Raw genomic sequence first — 17,668 nt, 5'->3', positions numbered from 1 at the left:
TACGCCAGACAGACGGCCCGTCCACACCAGACAGACGGCGCGGTCTATGCCAGACAGACGGCCCATCTACCCTAGACTGATGGTTTCTGCCCCAGACAGCATGGTCTACAGCAGAAGGCTCTGACCTCTGCACAGAAGTAAGCAACCGAGCAAGATGGCCACAAGCACTAACTCCCTCACAGATTTCCAAGGGCCCCAGGAGACAGTCAGCACAAGAACAAATGTCACTGTGACTGATTCACAGGCTCCAGAAAGGTCGGAGCTTCCCCAGATCTCATTACTCCCTCCAATAAAGGGGGTAAGGTGCAGGGACAAAGCTCCAAGTGTGAGCCCCTGACACTGCACCTCACCCACTGGGCAACCCCCATCGCCACAGAGACAACAACATGGGCCTCGCTGCCCCCACGGCCAGAACAGCATGCTCACAGCACGACTCTGGGCCTCACGCCGCGTGAGCAGTTGTGACCAGCAGAAGCTGATGGAGCCCGGCCCGGCCTGAGGAAGGGGCGCTGGTCTGTGGAGTCCCCGAGCTCACAGCCATGTGCCTGTATCTCTGGAACAGAAGTCCCACCACGGACTGCCACCGAGGAATGCATGAAGACAAGCCCTCAGACACAGGCTGGCTCAACACCTCCCGCCAAAGCCCACTTACACGGAGCAGCACCGGGAGCTGGCCAGACCAGCAGGGCCCCAGTCCGCGTCGCTGAAAAGCCCCGGGACCCGCTCCTGCAGAGACAGTGATGGTTAAGGCCAGCGTGAGACCTGAGAGCGGGACACAGCTGTGGGTGATCAGCCAGGTGAGCACGGAGCCCCCGGGGGCCCACGGAACTGGAGCCCGGCACAGGGTGGCGGAGCACAGATGGACGAGGCGAAGCCAGGCCCGCCTCGTGAGAGGAAGGGCGCCAGCCAGCCCAGCAGGTGGCACCTGGAGCCCAGCTGGCGGCCCTGTGCCTGGACCGGCACAGACGCCCGCCCCACAGGGCTCACCCGGTCAGCAGTCCGTCACTGTGCCTCTTCAGTCGGTGCTTCGTTCATCCCTTCAGCCAACACACACGCGCTGAGCAGCACCTCACCCGCGTCCTCCACCGTCCCTGGCCCTTGGGCGCGAGAGCAGGCACACGCCAGGGCCACCTCGCTGACCAGGACGTATCAGAGCAGAAGCCCCAAGCAGAGCGACCAGGCCTCGCAGGACAGATGCTGGAGTTCTGAGTGGGAGCGCCAACAGGAGTCGAGCTGGCTCCAGGCCATGCGGGACCTCGGCCCTGCTCGGGTGCCCACAGGCCCGGGACAGAGTCCGCAGGAGACGCTGTGAGTGCCTACGTCTCTGACTGTCCACAACCTCTCCGACCTCTCTCTGGCCTCACGGGCGCCTCAACACGCAATGTCCAAAGCAATTTCCCGGTCGCCCTCCATCGACACACAGAGAAGGTCGTGCCGTTCCTCGTGCTCTCACGGTTATCCCCTCCCCAACCCCCCGGCTTATTCTCCCACCTGACGTCACTGTCCTGCACACCAACCCCAAGTCCAGCCCCTTCGGGCCTTCTCTGGCCACACACAGGAGATGCTCACACCACCATGCCCTCAACTACCCCAGAGGCTGCTCCTGCCCTGTTCCCTCACCAGGCACGGGTATCCGATGCTGACAGAGCCTCCTTCCTTAGCGCTCAATGGTCCCGGGAGAGTTATCACCATCCCCGTCCTGACAGGTGAGGCAGAGGCTGATTCTTCTGTCCAAGGACACACAACGACTCGGTGGCAGGCCAGCCTGAGCTAGAGCCAGAGACCCGCTGGCGCTCCAAGCGCAGCGTAAACTCCACCCCGAGTCCTCGGTCATCATGAATCTTCTGTGGCCGTCACTGGCCTTGCTGGCCTCGGGACGGCTTGAGAGCACCATAACTCACACAGGCACAGGGTGACAGAGGTGACAAGGCCTACTCATACTCCAGATGGTTTGCGAGGACGGCCTAAATGCTGTGGACAAACAGCAGGAAAAGAGCCACATGAAGAATTATGACCTGTACACTGATCTTAACTCCCCCTCGGGGATGACAGAGAACCCATCAACCTGCCGGCTGCCGGGAAGACGCACGACCAAGGGCACCACCTCTCGGAGACGGGGACGGGCGGCGTGGGCAAGGACTGCCCTCCCACCATTCAGCCGAGCCCCCTTCACCAAGCAGCGGCCTTTTCCAAGGGCTGCCGGGGGCCCCAGGCGTCCCCAGTCATGGCCCGGGACGCTCGCCGCGGTGGCAGCAGCAAGGGAAGACCCGCGGGCAGTCCACGGCCAAACTGGGACCTCAGGAGTGTCAGGGCTCGCGAGCCCCGACCCCCGAGACCAAGGGCTCTTGTGAGGCAGCTCTCACCCAGAGGAGGCAAATGCGAGCTTCAGCCTGCAGTGACGGGGCAGCCCGGAGCCCCGGGGACTCATCCGCCCGAAGCCGCAGGCCCACCAGCAGCAGCGTGCAGAGCGGGGGATGCAGGGCTGGTTCTCGAGGGCCAGGGGCAGACAAAGATGCGAAGAGCTCCCCCGGACCTGCTTTTCTCTCCTTTCACCTATACGGCGGGTTCTCCCTTAAGTCCTCACCAAGGACGGCGGGCCGGCCCTGCGCCGCACGGAGGGCCCACGAGCCATGTCTCCACCGCAGCAGAGAAATGAGTGAGAAGCGGCCCCTCTGCAGCCACGTCAAGCACTTGGCAGGGGCGCAGGCTCCACGCTCAGGTAAGCCATGCGGCGACGCCACAGCTGTCTCCCGGGGGCTCAGGCATCTCTGCCGCGCAGAGGACAAGGCCACACCTGCCGCGGACTTTCGGGGGAGACGCTGTGTGCACAGCACTGAGCACGGAGACGCTCCGGCCGCCACCATGCGTACGGGAGGGGAACCCGCACCCCAGAGCCTGGCTCCGCTCTGTCACCCACTGTCCAGGGTGAGGCCTCGTTTCCAGCAAAGCACGGCAACCCCAGATGGCACGGCCCCACAAAGTGCTGCCCCTCATCTCCCACTTCTCGTTCAAGACGCCCTCAGAGCACGTCGCAGTCTGACAGACGTCAGCCTGGCCAGGGTCCGGGCCTCGAAGGAGTGCAGCCTCCCGTCCACGGCCTGGCTGCAGAAGCCGGCTGCAAGCAGTGAGCAGGACGTGGACGGGGTGCTGGGCCCTTGGGGAGGTCCTCCGGCGAGGACCAAGGCGGGGCACGGCAGCATCGGGCGAGCTCTATGCGGAGCACGGGGACAGAGGACGCACCCAGATGCTCCACAGTCACCACTTCCCCAGCACACAGCCGGGGGGCGGAAGCGCATCAGCCCCCAGGCTCCAAGAACGAACTCTGAATCCGCGGCTGCAGTGACAAAAGGCAAAGGTCCCTGTGCTGTAATCAAGCTCCTGTCAGCAGCAGCTGAGGGGGCCCTGGAGTGTCTGGGCACGACCGTGAAAGGGACGAGGCAGGCAGCCTGGCCTGCGGGCTCCCAACACCCCCGTGAGGGAAAGGACGCCCCACGGCCGCCCCGCGCTGCCGAACAGACCAGCGCCCGCCTCCTGGCCCCACAGCACAGAGGGTTCTCGGAAAGACAGCTCCCGCCACCAGCGTCTCCGGGGCGCTACCGGCCACGGGGCACAGACCACATCTCGCTGCGCCCTCAGAACGAGCCTCATGACAGACACGAGCCCCACTCTGACAGGAGGAAATCAGAGCTCAGAACTCGGGTAATCGTGCACAAAGCTAGCACGGACGTTCATCCCTACCCTCCGCAAGAAGAACACGCCCCCGCCCCCCCTGCTACCTGGAAGGCTCTGGAAGGTTCCCGCCTGAAGCCCCAGCCACCACTCGCCTTGCAGCCTCCAGAAGTCTGTGGGCACAAACATCGAGGAAGGTACAAATCCCAGGCAGGCGGATGGCGTTGCAGAACCAGGGGCACCTGCAGCGAGGCGTGGGGACGCTCAGCTCCGCTCCAGGGGGCGGCCGGCCGGCAGCTCAAGTCTGCTCTCCCCTCACCTTCCCAGGCGAGGCGCAGCACAGATCCTTCCCTGAATGAGCTGGAGTGCCTGAGCGGAGGGCACCACGGAAGGACCCGGCAAGGGACAGACCAGAAGAAATGCCTGGAGACCAAACCCACAGGGCCTACTCTCCCGCCTGGGGCCACGGCTTCGGGGCACTGGGTCCCCTGCTCTGTGTGAGCGGGAGCGCCCTCCCCGTGCCAGGGCCTGCCGGACCCCTCGTGCTCGCCCTCTAGCCAGCTGCCTCTTCCCAGCTGCCCTCAATTCCTGCTCACTGCCTGTGAAGATGTGCAGGAATGAAGGCGGCTCCTGGCCCTCCACGCAGAAGGCCACAGCTAACGGCCACGTCACTTCCTGCCCACCGGGACCCGCAGATGCCCGACAGCCGGCCAGCGTGAAGGACGCCGGACACACAAGCCCTCTCCGTGCTGGTCAGGAAGGGCCTCGCGTCACAGGGTCCCTGCCAGCCATCTGTCCCACGTGAGCGTGGCGGGAGCTGCCTGGCCTCCCTTCTCGCCTGAGCCCTCCGGCCCTGTGAGCCCAAGCTCTCCTCTGCAGGACGGGGTGACGCCTCCGGCCCCTCCCCCGGGGCCAGGCCAAGCTGCCGAAAGGCCAGTCGCCCCGGTGGCGGCGTGTGGGCCAGCGCCCCTCACCTCCCGCACAAGAGCCACGGCACAGAGCTTGCCCTCGGGGGGGTCCCGGGGCCGCACCCTCGCTCTCGGAGGGGGCCCAAGGGTCCGGAGAGATGGGCAGGGGGCCACCGCAGGGGCCTGCTGCCGCCAGCATGGAGATGGGAGGGCCAGCCCCACGCGCAGCCGTGAGCCAGAGGGCTGCCGGGGCCCCACGGACGGAGCTGCTCTTGCCGCCGCCTCCCGCACATGGACGCCGGCCTCCCGCCCCCTCCCGGTTTGGCCTGAGAAAAACGAAGGCAAGTTTCCTTCCCTCTAACGGTTCGTTCTGCTTCAAATGCAAAGTAAAGTGAAGAAGATTGTCTGGAAAAATGTAAAAGCTTTAATTTCAAATCACTTTTAATACCCGTTTCATCTGACAGTAGCTTTGAAAGCAAAAGGCAATTTTATCGTTTGAGGTTTTTGAGCTAAGTTGACGTGATTATGTCCAACATAACCAGATGCTTCTAAAAGCCCATTTTCAAAGTGACATCAACCCCCAAAATAAGAAATCCTTTCCCCTGGCTACTAATGAATCCTTAAGACACTATGTCCGCAGAAGGCCGAGGCCGGCTGCTCACAGACCCCCTCAGCTGTCCGCCCCTCGGAGAGCCCAGCGGGAAGTGGGCCGGCCGCAGCCTCAGGACAAGCCCATCCTGCCTGGAGCTGCCCCCGGCCAACGAGGCTGGATGGGGGTCTGCCGGCAGCGGGGTCCCAGGAAAGGTTTCCTCGTTCCAAAGAGAAGACCCAAGAAAAAGGCCTCTCCTCTGGCCTGCGGATGTGTCGCCCACAGCCTGGGCAGCCGCCTACTCGGCCCCGGAGAAAGGAAGCAGACCACCCGGGAGAGCCCAGAGGCAGCCTAAAGGAGAAGCACTTGCTCTCTGTCCACTTTCCTGGCAACGGGTTCCTAAGACCCCTGGGGTTTCTGAGGTGAGAGGGGCAGTGCCTGACTCCTAACAAGCCCCTGTCAACCACAGTCCGTTTGAGCTAATGAGGGGACTGCAGGCGGGGCCAGAGCAATCAACCACCTCCAGGTCCACCCCCCCACCGTGGGGGTGGGGGCCTGGGCTCTTCCCCAGCAGCCAACAACTTAATCAAGCATGGAAACTCCCCAAAACCCCCCAGAGCAGGGCTCAGAGAGCTTCTGAGTTGGGCAACACGCATAGGTGCTGGGAGCGGGGGTGCACCCAGAGGGGACAGGGAAGCTCTCGCCCCCAGCCCTCCCCCCAGGCATCTCCTCCATCTGGCTGCTCTGATTGCAACCTTGGCCATAAACTGATGATTGCACATACAGCATTTTCCTGAATTCTGAGTCATTCTAGCAAATCTGCAAACGGGTGGGGGCACAACCAGGGCCAAAGCACAGGGAGCCTGGGGAGCCAGGACTCGCGACCGAGGTGTGGAATGGGGGCAGCTGTGGGACCAAGCGCTTCCCCTGTGGCGTCGTGTCAGGACAGAGTGAGACGACAGAGCACCGCTGGCCTCACGGGTTTGGGAGGAAAGACCTAACACCGAGGGGGCAAGAAGGCACACAGCTGCCGGCTTCCCGGTCTCCCGGCCTCCCGCCAGGGAAGGGGACTCCTTCCTCACTGTGCAGCCTGGGCGAGGTCTTCCCGATCTCTGTTCCTCTGTGGGGACCTTCCTGAGCACACGGACACGCACACGCTGCCCCCTGGGCGCCGGGTTCCACACCATCAGGGGGTCACTGGGAGCCCACGCTACAGCAAAGACAGGGTTCCCCAATCCAGGCGCACGTCCTTTTCGTGGCCCCCAAGCACCAGGAAGGCAGAGGTGGCCTGGCACGTGGCAGGGATGACAGCACCATGCCGCCTCGGCAGTCACGGTCACGGGGCAGAAAGATGGGGCACCCTGCACCCTCCAGACCGACCCCTCCCGCTCACTCAGGCCGAGGCCAAGGGACAGTGAAGCAGAGCTGCTCCTGAGCCACGCCCAGGGGACACACACGCTCTGGGCTCCTTTCCAAAGCAGACGCATCCCGCGCACACCCGGGCCGCCAGGCCTACCTGCTGGTGATGGTGTTGTTCCGGTCCTGCAAGACCACCTCTCGCTGCTGCAGGTCAACAATGAACCTGGAAAGGTCTTCCGGGGTCCTGTGGGATCAAGAACACGTGTCAGCGGCAGCCACTCCCTGGGGGGGGACCTCATTCCGCCCCCGAACGGCCGCCAAGACCACGCCAGCCGCCCATGAGTCACAGACCCGGGACAGGTTGCGTCCCGCGCGCCGAGCACGCACCGCGACCTGGGTTTGAACCGCAGCCCGCCCCTGGCTACGTGGTATCAGGTACATTATGTTTACTTGACCCAAGTTCGTTTTAGCTCTAAGAACAGGTCAACAGCTAGCCGCCGCTGTCGGCCCGCAGGGCAGGGGAGGTGAGGTGGAGGGTGCCCGTCTCCCTGGAGCCGGCAATAGGAAGAGAAGCCACAGCAGGCCCCCCACGGACGCTGCTCTGTCATGTTCACACCCCTCCACACTGCCCACCTCGGCTCGCGTCCCTGTGGCCACTGTCATCACCTCACAGAGGAGGAAACAGAGGCCCCAGGTGTCCACAGTTTCCCGATGCACCCCTGAGCAGCGCTGACCTCGTCTGACCCCTTAGAACCCGACACTGGGACGCAGCAGAACCCACACCAACAACACCGGCGACAGACTACGACACCCGGCGCGGCGGGCACGGTCCCCACACAGCGCGTGGCATGCAAGCTAAGGGGCTCCCTGGCCTGCAGGTGGCAGCCGAGCTCGAGGCCTAGGGGCCAAGCACGTGGCCGCAGCCTCCTCCATCACTGAGGGAGCCCCGGGGGTTGTGACAAAGCTACACCCTCAAGAGACGCCCCCGGTGGAGAGAGTCTGCCGCAAAGCCACAGCACTGGCTACGGTCACCACGGGGTCCGAAGGCCCTCTCCCCGGCCTCCAGCGGCACCACAGTGCCCGGCTTCCGGGAGCATCCGCCACAGGAACAGGCCCCAGGGGCTCCGCCTCCCACAGCCTTGCCTCTGGACACAGACACGTCACCGCAGCGCCCCCGAGCTCTGCGCTAGTTCACCCTGTGCTCGCGGCGCTCTTCCTCAAGAGGTCTCAGGACAACCCGCGCTCCCTGGAAGAGGGAACTTCCCGTCATGCCCCCAGGCCACTCCCCGTCCCGCCTGCCCCCCTCTGCATTCGCCACGGGGTCTCTCGGTGTCCGTCGTCACTTGAACAGGAGCTCCCAGCACCCGTGACCCGCCAGCAGTCCATCTGAAACCCCGCACGCCCCAAATGCTCACACACCTGGGCCTCTACGGTCCACACCCTTCCCGCACGTGCTTCCCGCAGGTGCTCCCCCACGTGCCCCCCGGCTCTCCCCCTCGCAGATGCCCTCACAAACACCCCTCTCGGCCACCTGAGCAACAGCCCCTCCCTGGGCCTACAGGAACCACTGGGCACAGGAGAGATTTCTCCCCGCGCTCCTCCCCAGACCAGATGACCATCTGTAAGGACCCTGTGCAAGCCTGAAATCCAGCAACAGAAGGGCTTGAGCCAGCTTTGAATGCCAGGTCCCATTCTTCCTGGAAGCTTCCTCAAGCTTCCCAACCTCGGGGAGTTAAACATATGGGCATAAAAGTAAAGAAATCTTCTCAAGCCAAGAGATATTTTTTTCCGAAACACTCTAGAGATATTCAAGTTGTTGTTTCTCTGTGTCAGTCAGAGGGGTACCCAAACGGTTACTAAGTCCGTGGGACGAGTTTAATGAAAACAAATCTACCAGACGGCCCGCACATCCACATCTGCCCCGCCCCAGACCTCGCTTCGTGGGGGAGGCAGGTGGGTGCCGCATCTTCCGGCCCAGCTCTATCTGCTCAGGCCTGAGCAGAGGGAAGGGCCCAGGGAGAGGACCCATCAGCAGGTGGCCACTGAGTCTCTAGGGGTTCTCAGCGACCGAGGCGGCAGCTCTCACTGAGGGCAGGTGACCTACAGTTCCCTCCAAGTAGAAGCCTTCCAGAAATCTGGAGGCCAATCGGCAGAGTCAGGAGCACGTGACGCCAATTCAGAAACAAGTTTCGTGCCTGGAGGTCCAAATCAGCCCCCAAAAGCTAGGAGTCAGACACATGCACAGGCAGACTCGCTTTCCGCCGGGCTCTCCAATCTCCTCTGAAGTGAAGATAATTTGAAATGAAACAATTTCATAATGAGGGAAAATTGGAACGTTTCAAATCAGGAGAAAAGCAAACTTGAAACGCACCGTGAGACACTCCATCCCACGGACGGCGGGGCCCCCGCACCCCCTGGGACCCCCACCCCGGCCAGCGCACCGGGGCCGCGCCCACACACGCACGCACACACACACTCAGGGCCGGGCCTCCGCCCCTTCAGCACAAACGCTCAGACAGAAGCCGTCAGGCGCGCAAGCGCAGTGCGACTTCTGGGCGGCCATCACGGGGCTGGCTCCACATTCGAGCGAACCGAGCAGCAAACCGACTTCCCACCCCTCCCCCAGCGAGAGCACTGGCCACGCAAACATGCTCCACTCGCCGGAGGGGCAGGACGTCCGCAGCCTAGGTCACCGGAGCCGTGCTGCCCCTCCCGGAGCAGCCGGGAGGGCGGGCGTCCCCCGCACAAACCACAGCACACAGCCCACGGATCTGGCTGACACGCCTCGGCAGGCCCTCCAGCGGGCTGGTCCTTGGCCACGGTCCCAGCCCCCGAATCCCAGGTGCCACCATTCAGATGAGCCACCCCCTCCTCGCAGAGCAGGGACGTGGGCTGCAGGGCCTGCCTCCCCCACGTGCCCAATTCCAGAAGAGGAGGCCGCGTGGCACGGCGCCCACCCCCGCCCCGCCTCAGCCGGCCCGCAGCTGCCGCGGGCACGTCACCACAGCACAGCCCTTCCCTCGGTGGCCTGCGGGGCCCCACGCCTGCGGCCCTGACCGGTCACTCCCGCCAGCACTCGGGCTCCGCTTCCCCGAACAGCTCGAAGCACAGAAAACCAGCGGGCCACACTCAGGACTCTCCCACCCACCGGCTCATTCTCCCCTCAGAGACGGAGAAAAGCTGGGACATCCTTCAGGGAAGGAGACGGCGCGGGTTCGGTCACCGTCCAGACACCTGCAAGCTGACTCGCCAGCTCGACGGGGCTCCTCTGGCGTTATGTCCAAACCCCGAGGACCCAGGCCTACTGCAGCGCGGCTGCCCGACCACCTGGTGCACTCACTAAGCGCACGCGGGCACAGGAGGAGACAGGAGCCTTTACCCCCGGTTTGTAAGGTACACGCGCCGACCCACGTAACTCGACAGGGGCAGGACGCGGGTGACAGAGACCGCGGCGTGTGACGTCTCACTGTGTAAATGAGGAATACGAGGTCCGACTCGAAATAAGCAATCACTACGTTAAACTGCCTGGGATTCTGCACACCCTCAGTTCTGCAGCGCTGATCAAAGAGAAAACACGTTCTGCTGGGGGACTGATACGGGTGAGAATTTAGTTAGAAACAGGGCATTCAGGGCAATGGTTCCGGAATGTTCTGTGTGAGGAAAAGGAGAGAGAGGTGGGTGGTGCAGTGTGTGGACACTCTAAAGCCAGAAAAGGGGCACCTGGGTGGGTCAGTCGGTTGAGTGCCCAACTCTTGATTTCGGCTCAGGTCATGATCTCAGCTGCAGAGTCTGCTTGAGAGTCTCTCTCCCTCTGCCCCTGCTCCCGCTCGCACGGGTGTGCGCACGCGCACTCTCTCTCTCTCAAATAAATAAATATTTAAAAAATAAATAAAGCCAGAAAAGGGGAGAGCCAGGAGGAAGGGTCCCAGCTGTGGACGGGGACCTGTCAGGAAGCAGCCCCAGCACGCTCGGTTTACGTGAAAACACGCCCTAAGGACAGGACGTGGGCAGTAACCGGACACTGAAGGACTCAAACGTTAACCAGGCCCCCTGGTCTGCGGCTGCGGCTCCCGTGGCCTGGCCGTCCTGCCCCCACTGCCCCAGGAGGCCCTGGCCACGGACAAGCTAAGACACGTAACCAAGGGGGAGTCCGCACCTGCCAGATGGCAACTGCTCTTCCAGGAACGCATCTCAAGGAAGAAACCACGTGGGGCACCAGGCGGCTCAGGCGTTAGGCGTCTGCCTTCGGCTCGGGTCGTGGTCCCGGGCTCCTGGGACTGAGCCCCGCCTCGGGCTCCCTGCTCCGCGGGAGGCCTGCTCCTCCCTCTCCCTCTGTCCTTCCCCTGCTCATGCGTGCTTTCTCTCTCTCTCTCTCAAATAAATAAAATCTTAAAAAAAAAAAAAAAAGGAAACCACCACACGTAGCTAATATGTGCAAATACGTATCTGCGTCTCTGCTTTCGACTCTTTGATATATACCCAGAAACAGAACTGCTGGATCATCCCGCCCTCAGTGTTCTGAGGAACAACGCCACTGTTGTTAATGTTAAAAAAAAAAAAAAAAAAAGTTCAATGACAGAAAATAAGTAGGTTCTCACGGCCCAGCGTGGGTACTATCTACCCCGGACACCCGAGGCCGAGCACAAGAGGTGGGCAGGTGGGTGCCGCAGCAGCAAAAGGCACAGGAGAACACGGGGCACACGCAGTGGACAAGGCAACGGGACACATGTGTGCCATCACAGGGCGGGGTCGTCCGGAACGGGAAGAGCGGCCCGTGTCCTCGGCAGTCACTCCGGTCCACCCACCTCTCGGTCCGCGGAATCGAGACCCCTCCAGGTGGGCCCAGGATCCGCAAACCAACTCCCCAGTGTTTCTTAGGCACAACTCAGAACCACTGGTCATTTACAGAAAAAGTGGGGCGGGCGCCTGGGTGGCTCAGTCGTTAAGCATCTGCCTTCGGCTCAGGTCGTGATCCCGGGGTCCTGGGATCGAGCCCCGCATCGGGCTCCCTGCTCAGCGGGAAGCCTGCTTCTCCCTCTCCCACTCCCCCTGCTTGTGTTCCCTCTCTCGCTGTTGTCTCTCTCTGTCAAATAAATAAAATCTTTAAAAAAAAAAAAAAGAAAAGAAAAAGTGGGGCAACCTAAGCGGTAAGACAGTCCCACAGACACCGTAGGGTAAGTCACCAAACAGGTTACGCCATCAAGAAAACCGCCCACTGCACACTTGACAAAGAAAACATTCTCTGAGGTTCTCTGTCAATTTGACGGGCCAACATCAGATTCCAGAATTTGGTGCAAAGGTAAAAGAATCCCAGAAGGCAAGGCCATGAACTCCCACGACCCTTACTTTGTGCCGTCACATGGCCGGCGGCCAGGCCCCTGTGCCGTCATCCACACTCGGGCTTCGTACCCTGGGGCACACACGATGCCACGAGAACAGGAGGGGCGGTGACGGGAGCAGTATTTTGAAATGCCAACATACGTGGGTCTTCTGACAACAAAAACACGCACACTGAGAAAAGCAAAAGCAGAGAGCTGGATCGAGTAGACTAACAATGCACCCATGTGGACAGCAGGGAGAACACGTGTGGGAGGAAGCCAGACCCCCGTCACAGCGGCAGAGCCCTGTTTCTGTTCACCTTCTAAAGTTTCTAACGCTTCTTGTGAGAACATCTGTCAAGTTTTCCTTAAACTCCCTTTGAGCGGTGGAACCTGGGAGCCACGGTGACCAGCGCTGACCCGGTGAGACCGCACATCCGGCGGGGTGGCTCAGAGCGGCCTGTGGGCCGAGCCCTAGGGCCCTCCGCCCTCCCAGCCCGGCGGCCGCAGGAAGACCACCGTGGGGTCCTGGGACCCACGCTCTCACGCTGGCGTCCTGGCTGCCCACAAAGGCTGGGCTAGGCGTGGGAGGCCACTCAGGCCTCCCCAGCTTCAAAGCATGGGTCAGGGCCCCCGGGCTGGCTCTGCACAGCGCGTGGGGGCCCGAGAGATGACCCGCCGTTCTGGAGGCCCAGGCCCCTCTCCCCTGTGGCCAGGCCGATGGCGGCAAAGGAGGCAGACGCCTGCGTGTGCGCACAGTGTCACACGTCCCACCTGTGTGCATTTCTCCACCCGTGCTCTCCAACTTACCAGGCCTGGGGACTGAGCACAGAGGGCGGAAGGCGAGGGCCCCGGAAGGCAGGGCGGGGGGCGCAGGCGGCACACAGCAGGCGAGGAGGAGGCCCGCAGGACGGGGACGCGGGACCCCCTGGCCTACAGGCAGCGCCGCACCCTTCCTCCCGAAGCACCCCCTCTTCCACCCAAAGGGCCAGGTGAGTCTGGCGGGTGCTCAGGGAAAGAGGGCCGCGTCCCCAAAACCGCACCAACAATTCACAAGTCCAGGCTCAAAGAAAACACACCAACAGCGTGGGCGAGTATTTACAGAGCGTGCTCTGAAAAGATTCACTGCAAACGGAGGCCTGGGGGGGCACCGCCAGGTCAGAGCCGAGACCAGTGGTGGCAATCAAAGGGATCTGTAACTTCCGATAAGAACCGTGTTACGTGTCGGAGTACAAACAAAAACTAGCAACAGCCCCACGCAGCGCGCAACTGTGTGCAAAGAGCCACTGGAAAAGCCCAGCTGGAGAGGAGGAGCAGTGAGGCTGGCAGTAAACGGGGCTCACCCGCGTGTGCTCAACGGGAGAAGGGCATCTGGAAGAGGCGGCGGCAGGAGACCCGGCAGGAGGAGCCCTGGGAGCCAGCCACCCGAGGAGAGTGCCCAGTGCGAACACGGGCAGCAGGCGGAGGAGCTGGGCCATCAGGAGGGATCACCGAACGCCGCAGGCTCCGCCAGCATCAGATCAGAGAGCAGAGGCCAAAGACGTTTACCGGGGGTGCTCTGGGCCTAGCTCGGCCTCTCGGCGCGCAGGACTCGCAGCCCAGAAACAGCACGGGAGCATCAATCCACCCCCAAACTTCCACTGCACACACGACGAGGTGGAAGGCCTTCAGAGGGCCCCCAGATCCTCGACTCGGAGATGACAGGAGTGACAGTTCCCAGCTGCTGCTAAAACCCTGGCTTCACCGCAAAGACTTTTAACTCTGACTGTGGGCTTTCAAAGGGGAAACGTCTTTTTGTTCGATCTGCAGCTGAATTTTGACTCCGACTCAGTTGCGTGCGGCCCAGCGGGAGCCTGGGGGAGTCACCCTGCCGGGCGACGCTCAAGGAAAGACAGTCCAGCCCAGCAGCAGCTATTCCGAGGCTCGTACGAGCAGGTGTCGGGGCTCCTGCCGAAGCCCAAAGGGCCGGTTCCACGAGATCCAGAGGACTCCCAACTTCTCTGATGAAGCTCAAGCTCGCTTCCAGGGAGCCATTCTCCCCAGGAACAAAGCCCACCAGGCCCAGGCTCCCGGGAGTGGCTTCGGCCAGGCAGGGGGACCTACAACAAGGGGACAAACCCCCCTGCAGAAAGTACGCAGAACCAGGACTGGAAAACGCCACACAGCAAGACCTGGCTTAAACCCAAAAGGAGGACAGACATTCACAACTGCAAGCCACAGGGCCAATGGGATGTCCCGTTAAATCAGGTTTTTCTTGATGACGGGGCACAGCTGTGGGGGGAGGTGGGGCTGGGGTCAGGAGGGATGTCACCAAGTTAAGACAAAGCCTGGTATCTCTCCCAGGACGGGGAAAGCAGCTACTGTTTTCCTCAAGAAAAGGATGAATTCCCTGTGACATGGACGTGGCCCAGGTTCTGATGGGGTCACCCTCAGGGGCTGTTCCTGCCGTACCCAGCCCTGCGGCTACGGAGCTGGAGATCAGACACTCCAGAGAAAGGGACCACTGATGGTCCCAAGGCCACAGGCACCCATGAAGGTCACCTGTCCCTCTCCCCACGTGATATGATGGCCACGTGGCAGACAGCGGCCATCCACACATCTTCTAAAGCTGCCTGTTTTCCCGGATAAACAGAGAACAAGTGTCCTTTCCCCACACCCACAGGCCCACAGGGCAGCCCACGACCCAGCCGCAGCTGTCCCCCCAAGCAATCGACGACGGTCACACACGGAAACACAGTCACACTGCCTGACAAAGTACTGCCCATAGGCAACCCACCCTCAGGCCCCCCTGCCCAAGGGGAACGCCCCGGAGGGGTCTGCACGTCCCGTCCCCCTGCCCGCCGGGGCCTCAGCCCCCCTCCTCACTGCCCTCTGCCAGGAGCACGCCTCTGCACAGTATCCTTGCTCCCCGTCCCCAAATCCGCCCCACCCGTGCTCTCCCACCCCTCCCGGCCGGAGCTGGCTGCAAACCTCTGCACCGACACCCCTCGGCCCTCCCCGTCCTCCCAGGACAGCCAGCTCCTTCTCCAGCTCCCTCGCTGGCCTCTTCCTGCTGGATGCCTCTCACCCCCCTCTTAACCCACCCTGTGTTCCCCACCCCCTCACCCCGGGCCGGACCCCCAACAAGAGACTCTGGGTCCTGAGTTCCGGGGTTGCCCACCTGCCTCCTGGACGGCTCCTGGCTAGAGAGCACCTTCCTGGCTCCTCCCACCCCGTTCCTCTCCGGTTTCTCCATCCTGCCAGCCGCCATGACAAGCCCCAAGGGTCCTGGGGGCCTTTCTCCAGGTCACTTTCACTCAGCTGCTGTGGCTTCAGCACAACCCCACACACAGCCGCTCATCCTGGCTCTACTGTGACCATCCCGGTGGCCTCCTGGCCGGTCCCCTGCATCTCATACTTACCTCCAAGCATCAACTTGCAAGCCGGCAACCACAGCAAGCACTTTAAAATCTAAGTGAGGTCCCACACCTCGTGTCCAACTATGCAGCGCATTCCCCCACGACGCCAGGGTGATGCCAAAGTTGCCACCAGAGATTAGGAAGCCGGCACGGCCCAGCCTCCCCCGTGCCAGAGGAGAATGCGAGCACTAGGCCACCTTCAGTATGAAAGCAACAAGACGTAATCAAGCACGGCTGAGCTGGTTTACACATGCGTAAGAAATGTCTAGAAGGCCAAACAGGACAAAAACAGTGGCCTCTCGCAGGACAGGATGAAAACTGGGAAATTTTATACTATTCAGAAAACAATCGTGAAGCTTAGCGCCGTAGACTTACTAGTCACGGCCGTTAATACCGAAACCATTGCGGGCCGTCCACCAACGGTGTCTGGCGATGGGTACCAGGAAGACTGACCCGCATGCCAAGCGCGGCCGACACATGCCAGCAGGAGGCTCCCCACATAAAACCACCAGGACCGTCACTGACCCCACACAGTGGTGACCGGCTACAGCGAGGAGCCCATGCCTCACACACGGGCGTCGCAAACACGGTAACTGGCACAAATACACAACCCCCCCCCAAGCTGCAGACTTCCTCAAAGGTGGGTCTCCTAATTTGAGTCCTACCTTACGTTTCTTACAGACACCACAAATCGTCATCCATGATTTTGGCTTTGTTTCCTCAACACGGACGCCTGCAACCTTCCTAAATCTTCCGACGCCCCCCACCCCCGTCCATCTCTCCGTCGGTCGCTCTGTTCAGCAGCCATGTGCTACCAGTTCTCCTGGGAGGCTTTCCAAAGCGTTCAATGGTGTTTTCACGGAAACACGGCTTCCCTCACACATTTATACGTCATCAGCCCCCACGACACTGAACGAAGGAATCAGCGGTGTACGCACCGGCAGAGACGGGAGCTTCTCGGGCCCAGCGAGCACCCCGCGGGGGCCAGGCTCGAAGAGGCCGGCAAGGTCCAGAAGGACAGCCACGAAGCATGGGGGCAGCAATGCAGGCTCTGACGGGGCTCCCTCCAGGCTTCGGAGTGACTCGAGGGTGGAGACACGGGGCCCACACGTGTTCCTTAAACACGTGCTTTTCCACGTATAAAACACTTCAAACATTCACAAAAGGAAAACGAGCACCCGCTGTGCTTCAGAGACGGACGGAGGCCACACGGCAGCTCGGCAGGTGGTGGCAGGAAGGGAAGGGACGAGGGGCGGGGGGGAGCGTCGAGGAGGCCAGGACCCGCCGGAATAGGCCGGGGCTCGCCGGCGGCACACGTGCCCGCAGGTCCCTCCACCGGAACGAGTCCGTGGCTGGAATTCCGGCAGCTGCAGTCCGACCTCCCCTCCGTGGGGCCTGGGGAAGGAGACTCGGTCAGTGAGGTCAGGACTGTCGGGGTCGAGAGGCCCCTCCTTAAGCGACTGCAGCAGGACTACAGACTCCCCTGCGTGGGGACGGTCCACGGGGACAGCCCCAAGGACAGCAAACTTCCGGCCACGGTCAGCAGCGGCCACCTGACCGCGCCAGGCGAGGCACCAGATGCTGCCGTGCACCGGCCAGCGACCTGGCTTAACCGCTTCAGGAAAACGAGTTACACGAGTCCCCAGACTCATGTAAGTAAAACGAAGAAATTTCAAACTTATAGTTGCTGCCTTCAAATTTCTTCCCCCAGCTCAGGCAGGATTAAAAGGACTTCAAAGCAGCCCGGGTCCCAATTAAGCCAGTGTGACCACCCCAGGGATGCTAGAATATTCCTCCGACTAACAAGAGGCGCTCTTTGAACGGTCTGAGCTAAAAAAAGCTCTCAGAACCTTTCAAACAAATGCCACAATTTTCTCTCCCTGTTCCCTCAGTCCCTGGAAAACTTGATCTTTTGAACACTTTAAAAATTCAAAAAGGCAGCTACGTAGAGGCCCCAAAGACCACTTTCGCCAGGAGCTCGAACAGGGGCGGCAAGCAGGGGGCTCAGGCATAGCTGGACACGGGAGGGCACGTCCGTCCCCTACGTGAGCACCGCGGGCAGTTTTGCGGGCTGGGAGGACAGCCATCCTCTTGCACACCCGAGCAGTGTGCTTCGTGGGGTGCTCCTCCCAAGAGCAGGAAGGCGGGGGCGGTGGGAGGCCGGGCTGGCCTCAGGGGAGGAATCACAGCTCACACGGCCAGGTGTGCTGCCACGGGGTGGGCACCCCCGCCCCACAGGGGGAAGGTGAGCGAGGATGCGGCGGGGAGGTAGAGTGGGCGCGTGAGCCGAAGGGGACATCACGCTCCTCTCCACCCCGTCCACGCATGCCATGACTCAGACACGCCGGGCCGCCGCTTCCGACTAGCTACTCCTGGCCACGACCCCTCCTGTTCAAGAATTACAAAACCCCAAACAATGAACTCAGC

At 61.9% G+C, this 17,668-nt stretch overlaps 1 protein-coding gene across 1 annotated transcript in view; it reads right to left on the bottom strand.

Moving 5' to 3' along the window:
* Positions 1–17,668, bottom strand: part of MAD1L1 (mitotic arrest deficient 1 like 1) — a 285,464-nt gene that overhangs the window by 222,599 nt on the left and 45,197 nt on the right. Inside the window, exon 8 of the mRNA XM_044915187.1 lies at positions 6,683–6,769. Coding sequence (XP_044771122.1) covers positions 6,683–6,769 — 87 coding nt within the window. The remainder of the gene's footprint in view (positions 1–6,682; positions 6,770–17,668) is intronic.

Source organism: Neomonachus schauinslandi, chromosome 5, assembly GCF_002201575.2.
Source record: "Neomonachus schauinslandi chromosome 5, ASM220157v2, whole genome shotgun sequence".
In the NCBI taxonomy this organism is placed as follows: Eukaryota; Metazoa; Chordata; class Mammalia; order Carnivora; family Phocidae; genus Neomonachus; species Neomonachus schauinslandi.
The sequence above is the reverse complement of the archived record's forward strand: the minus strand, read 5'-3'. Positions and strand labels throughout refer to the sequence as shown.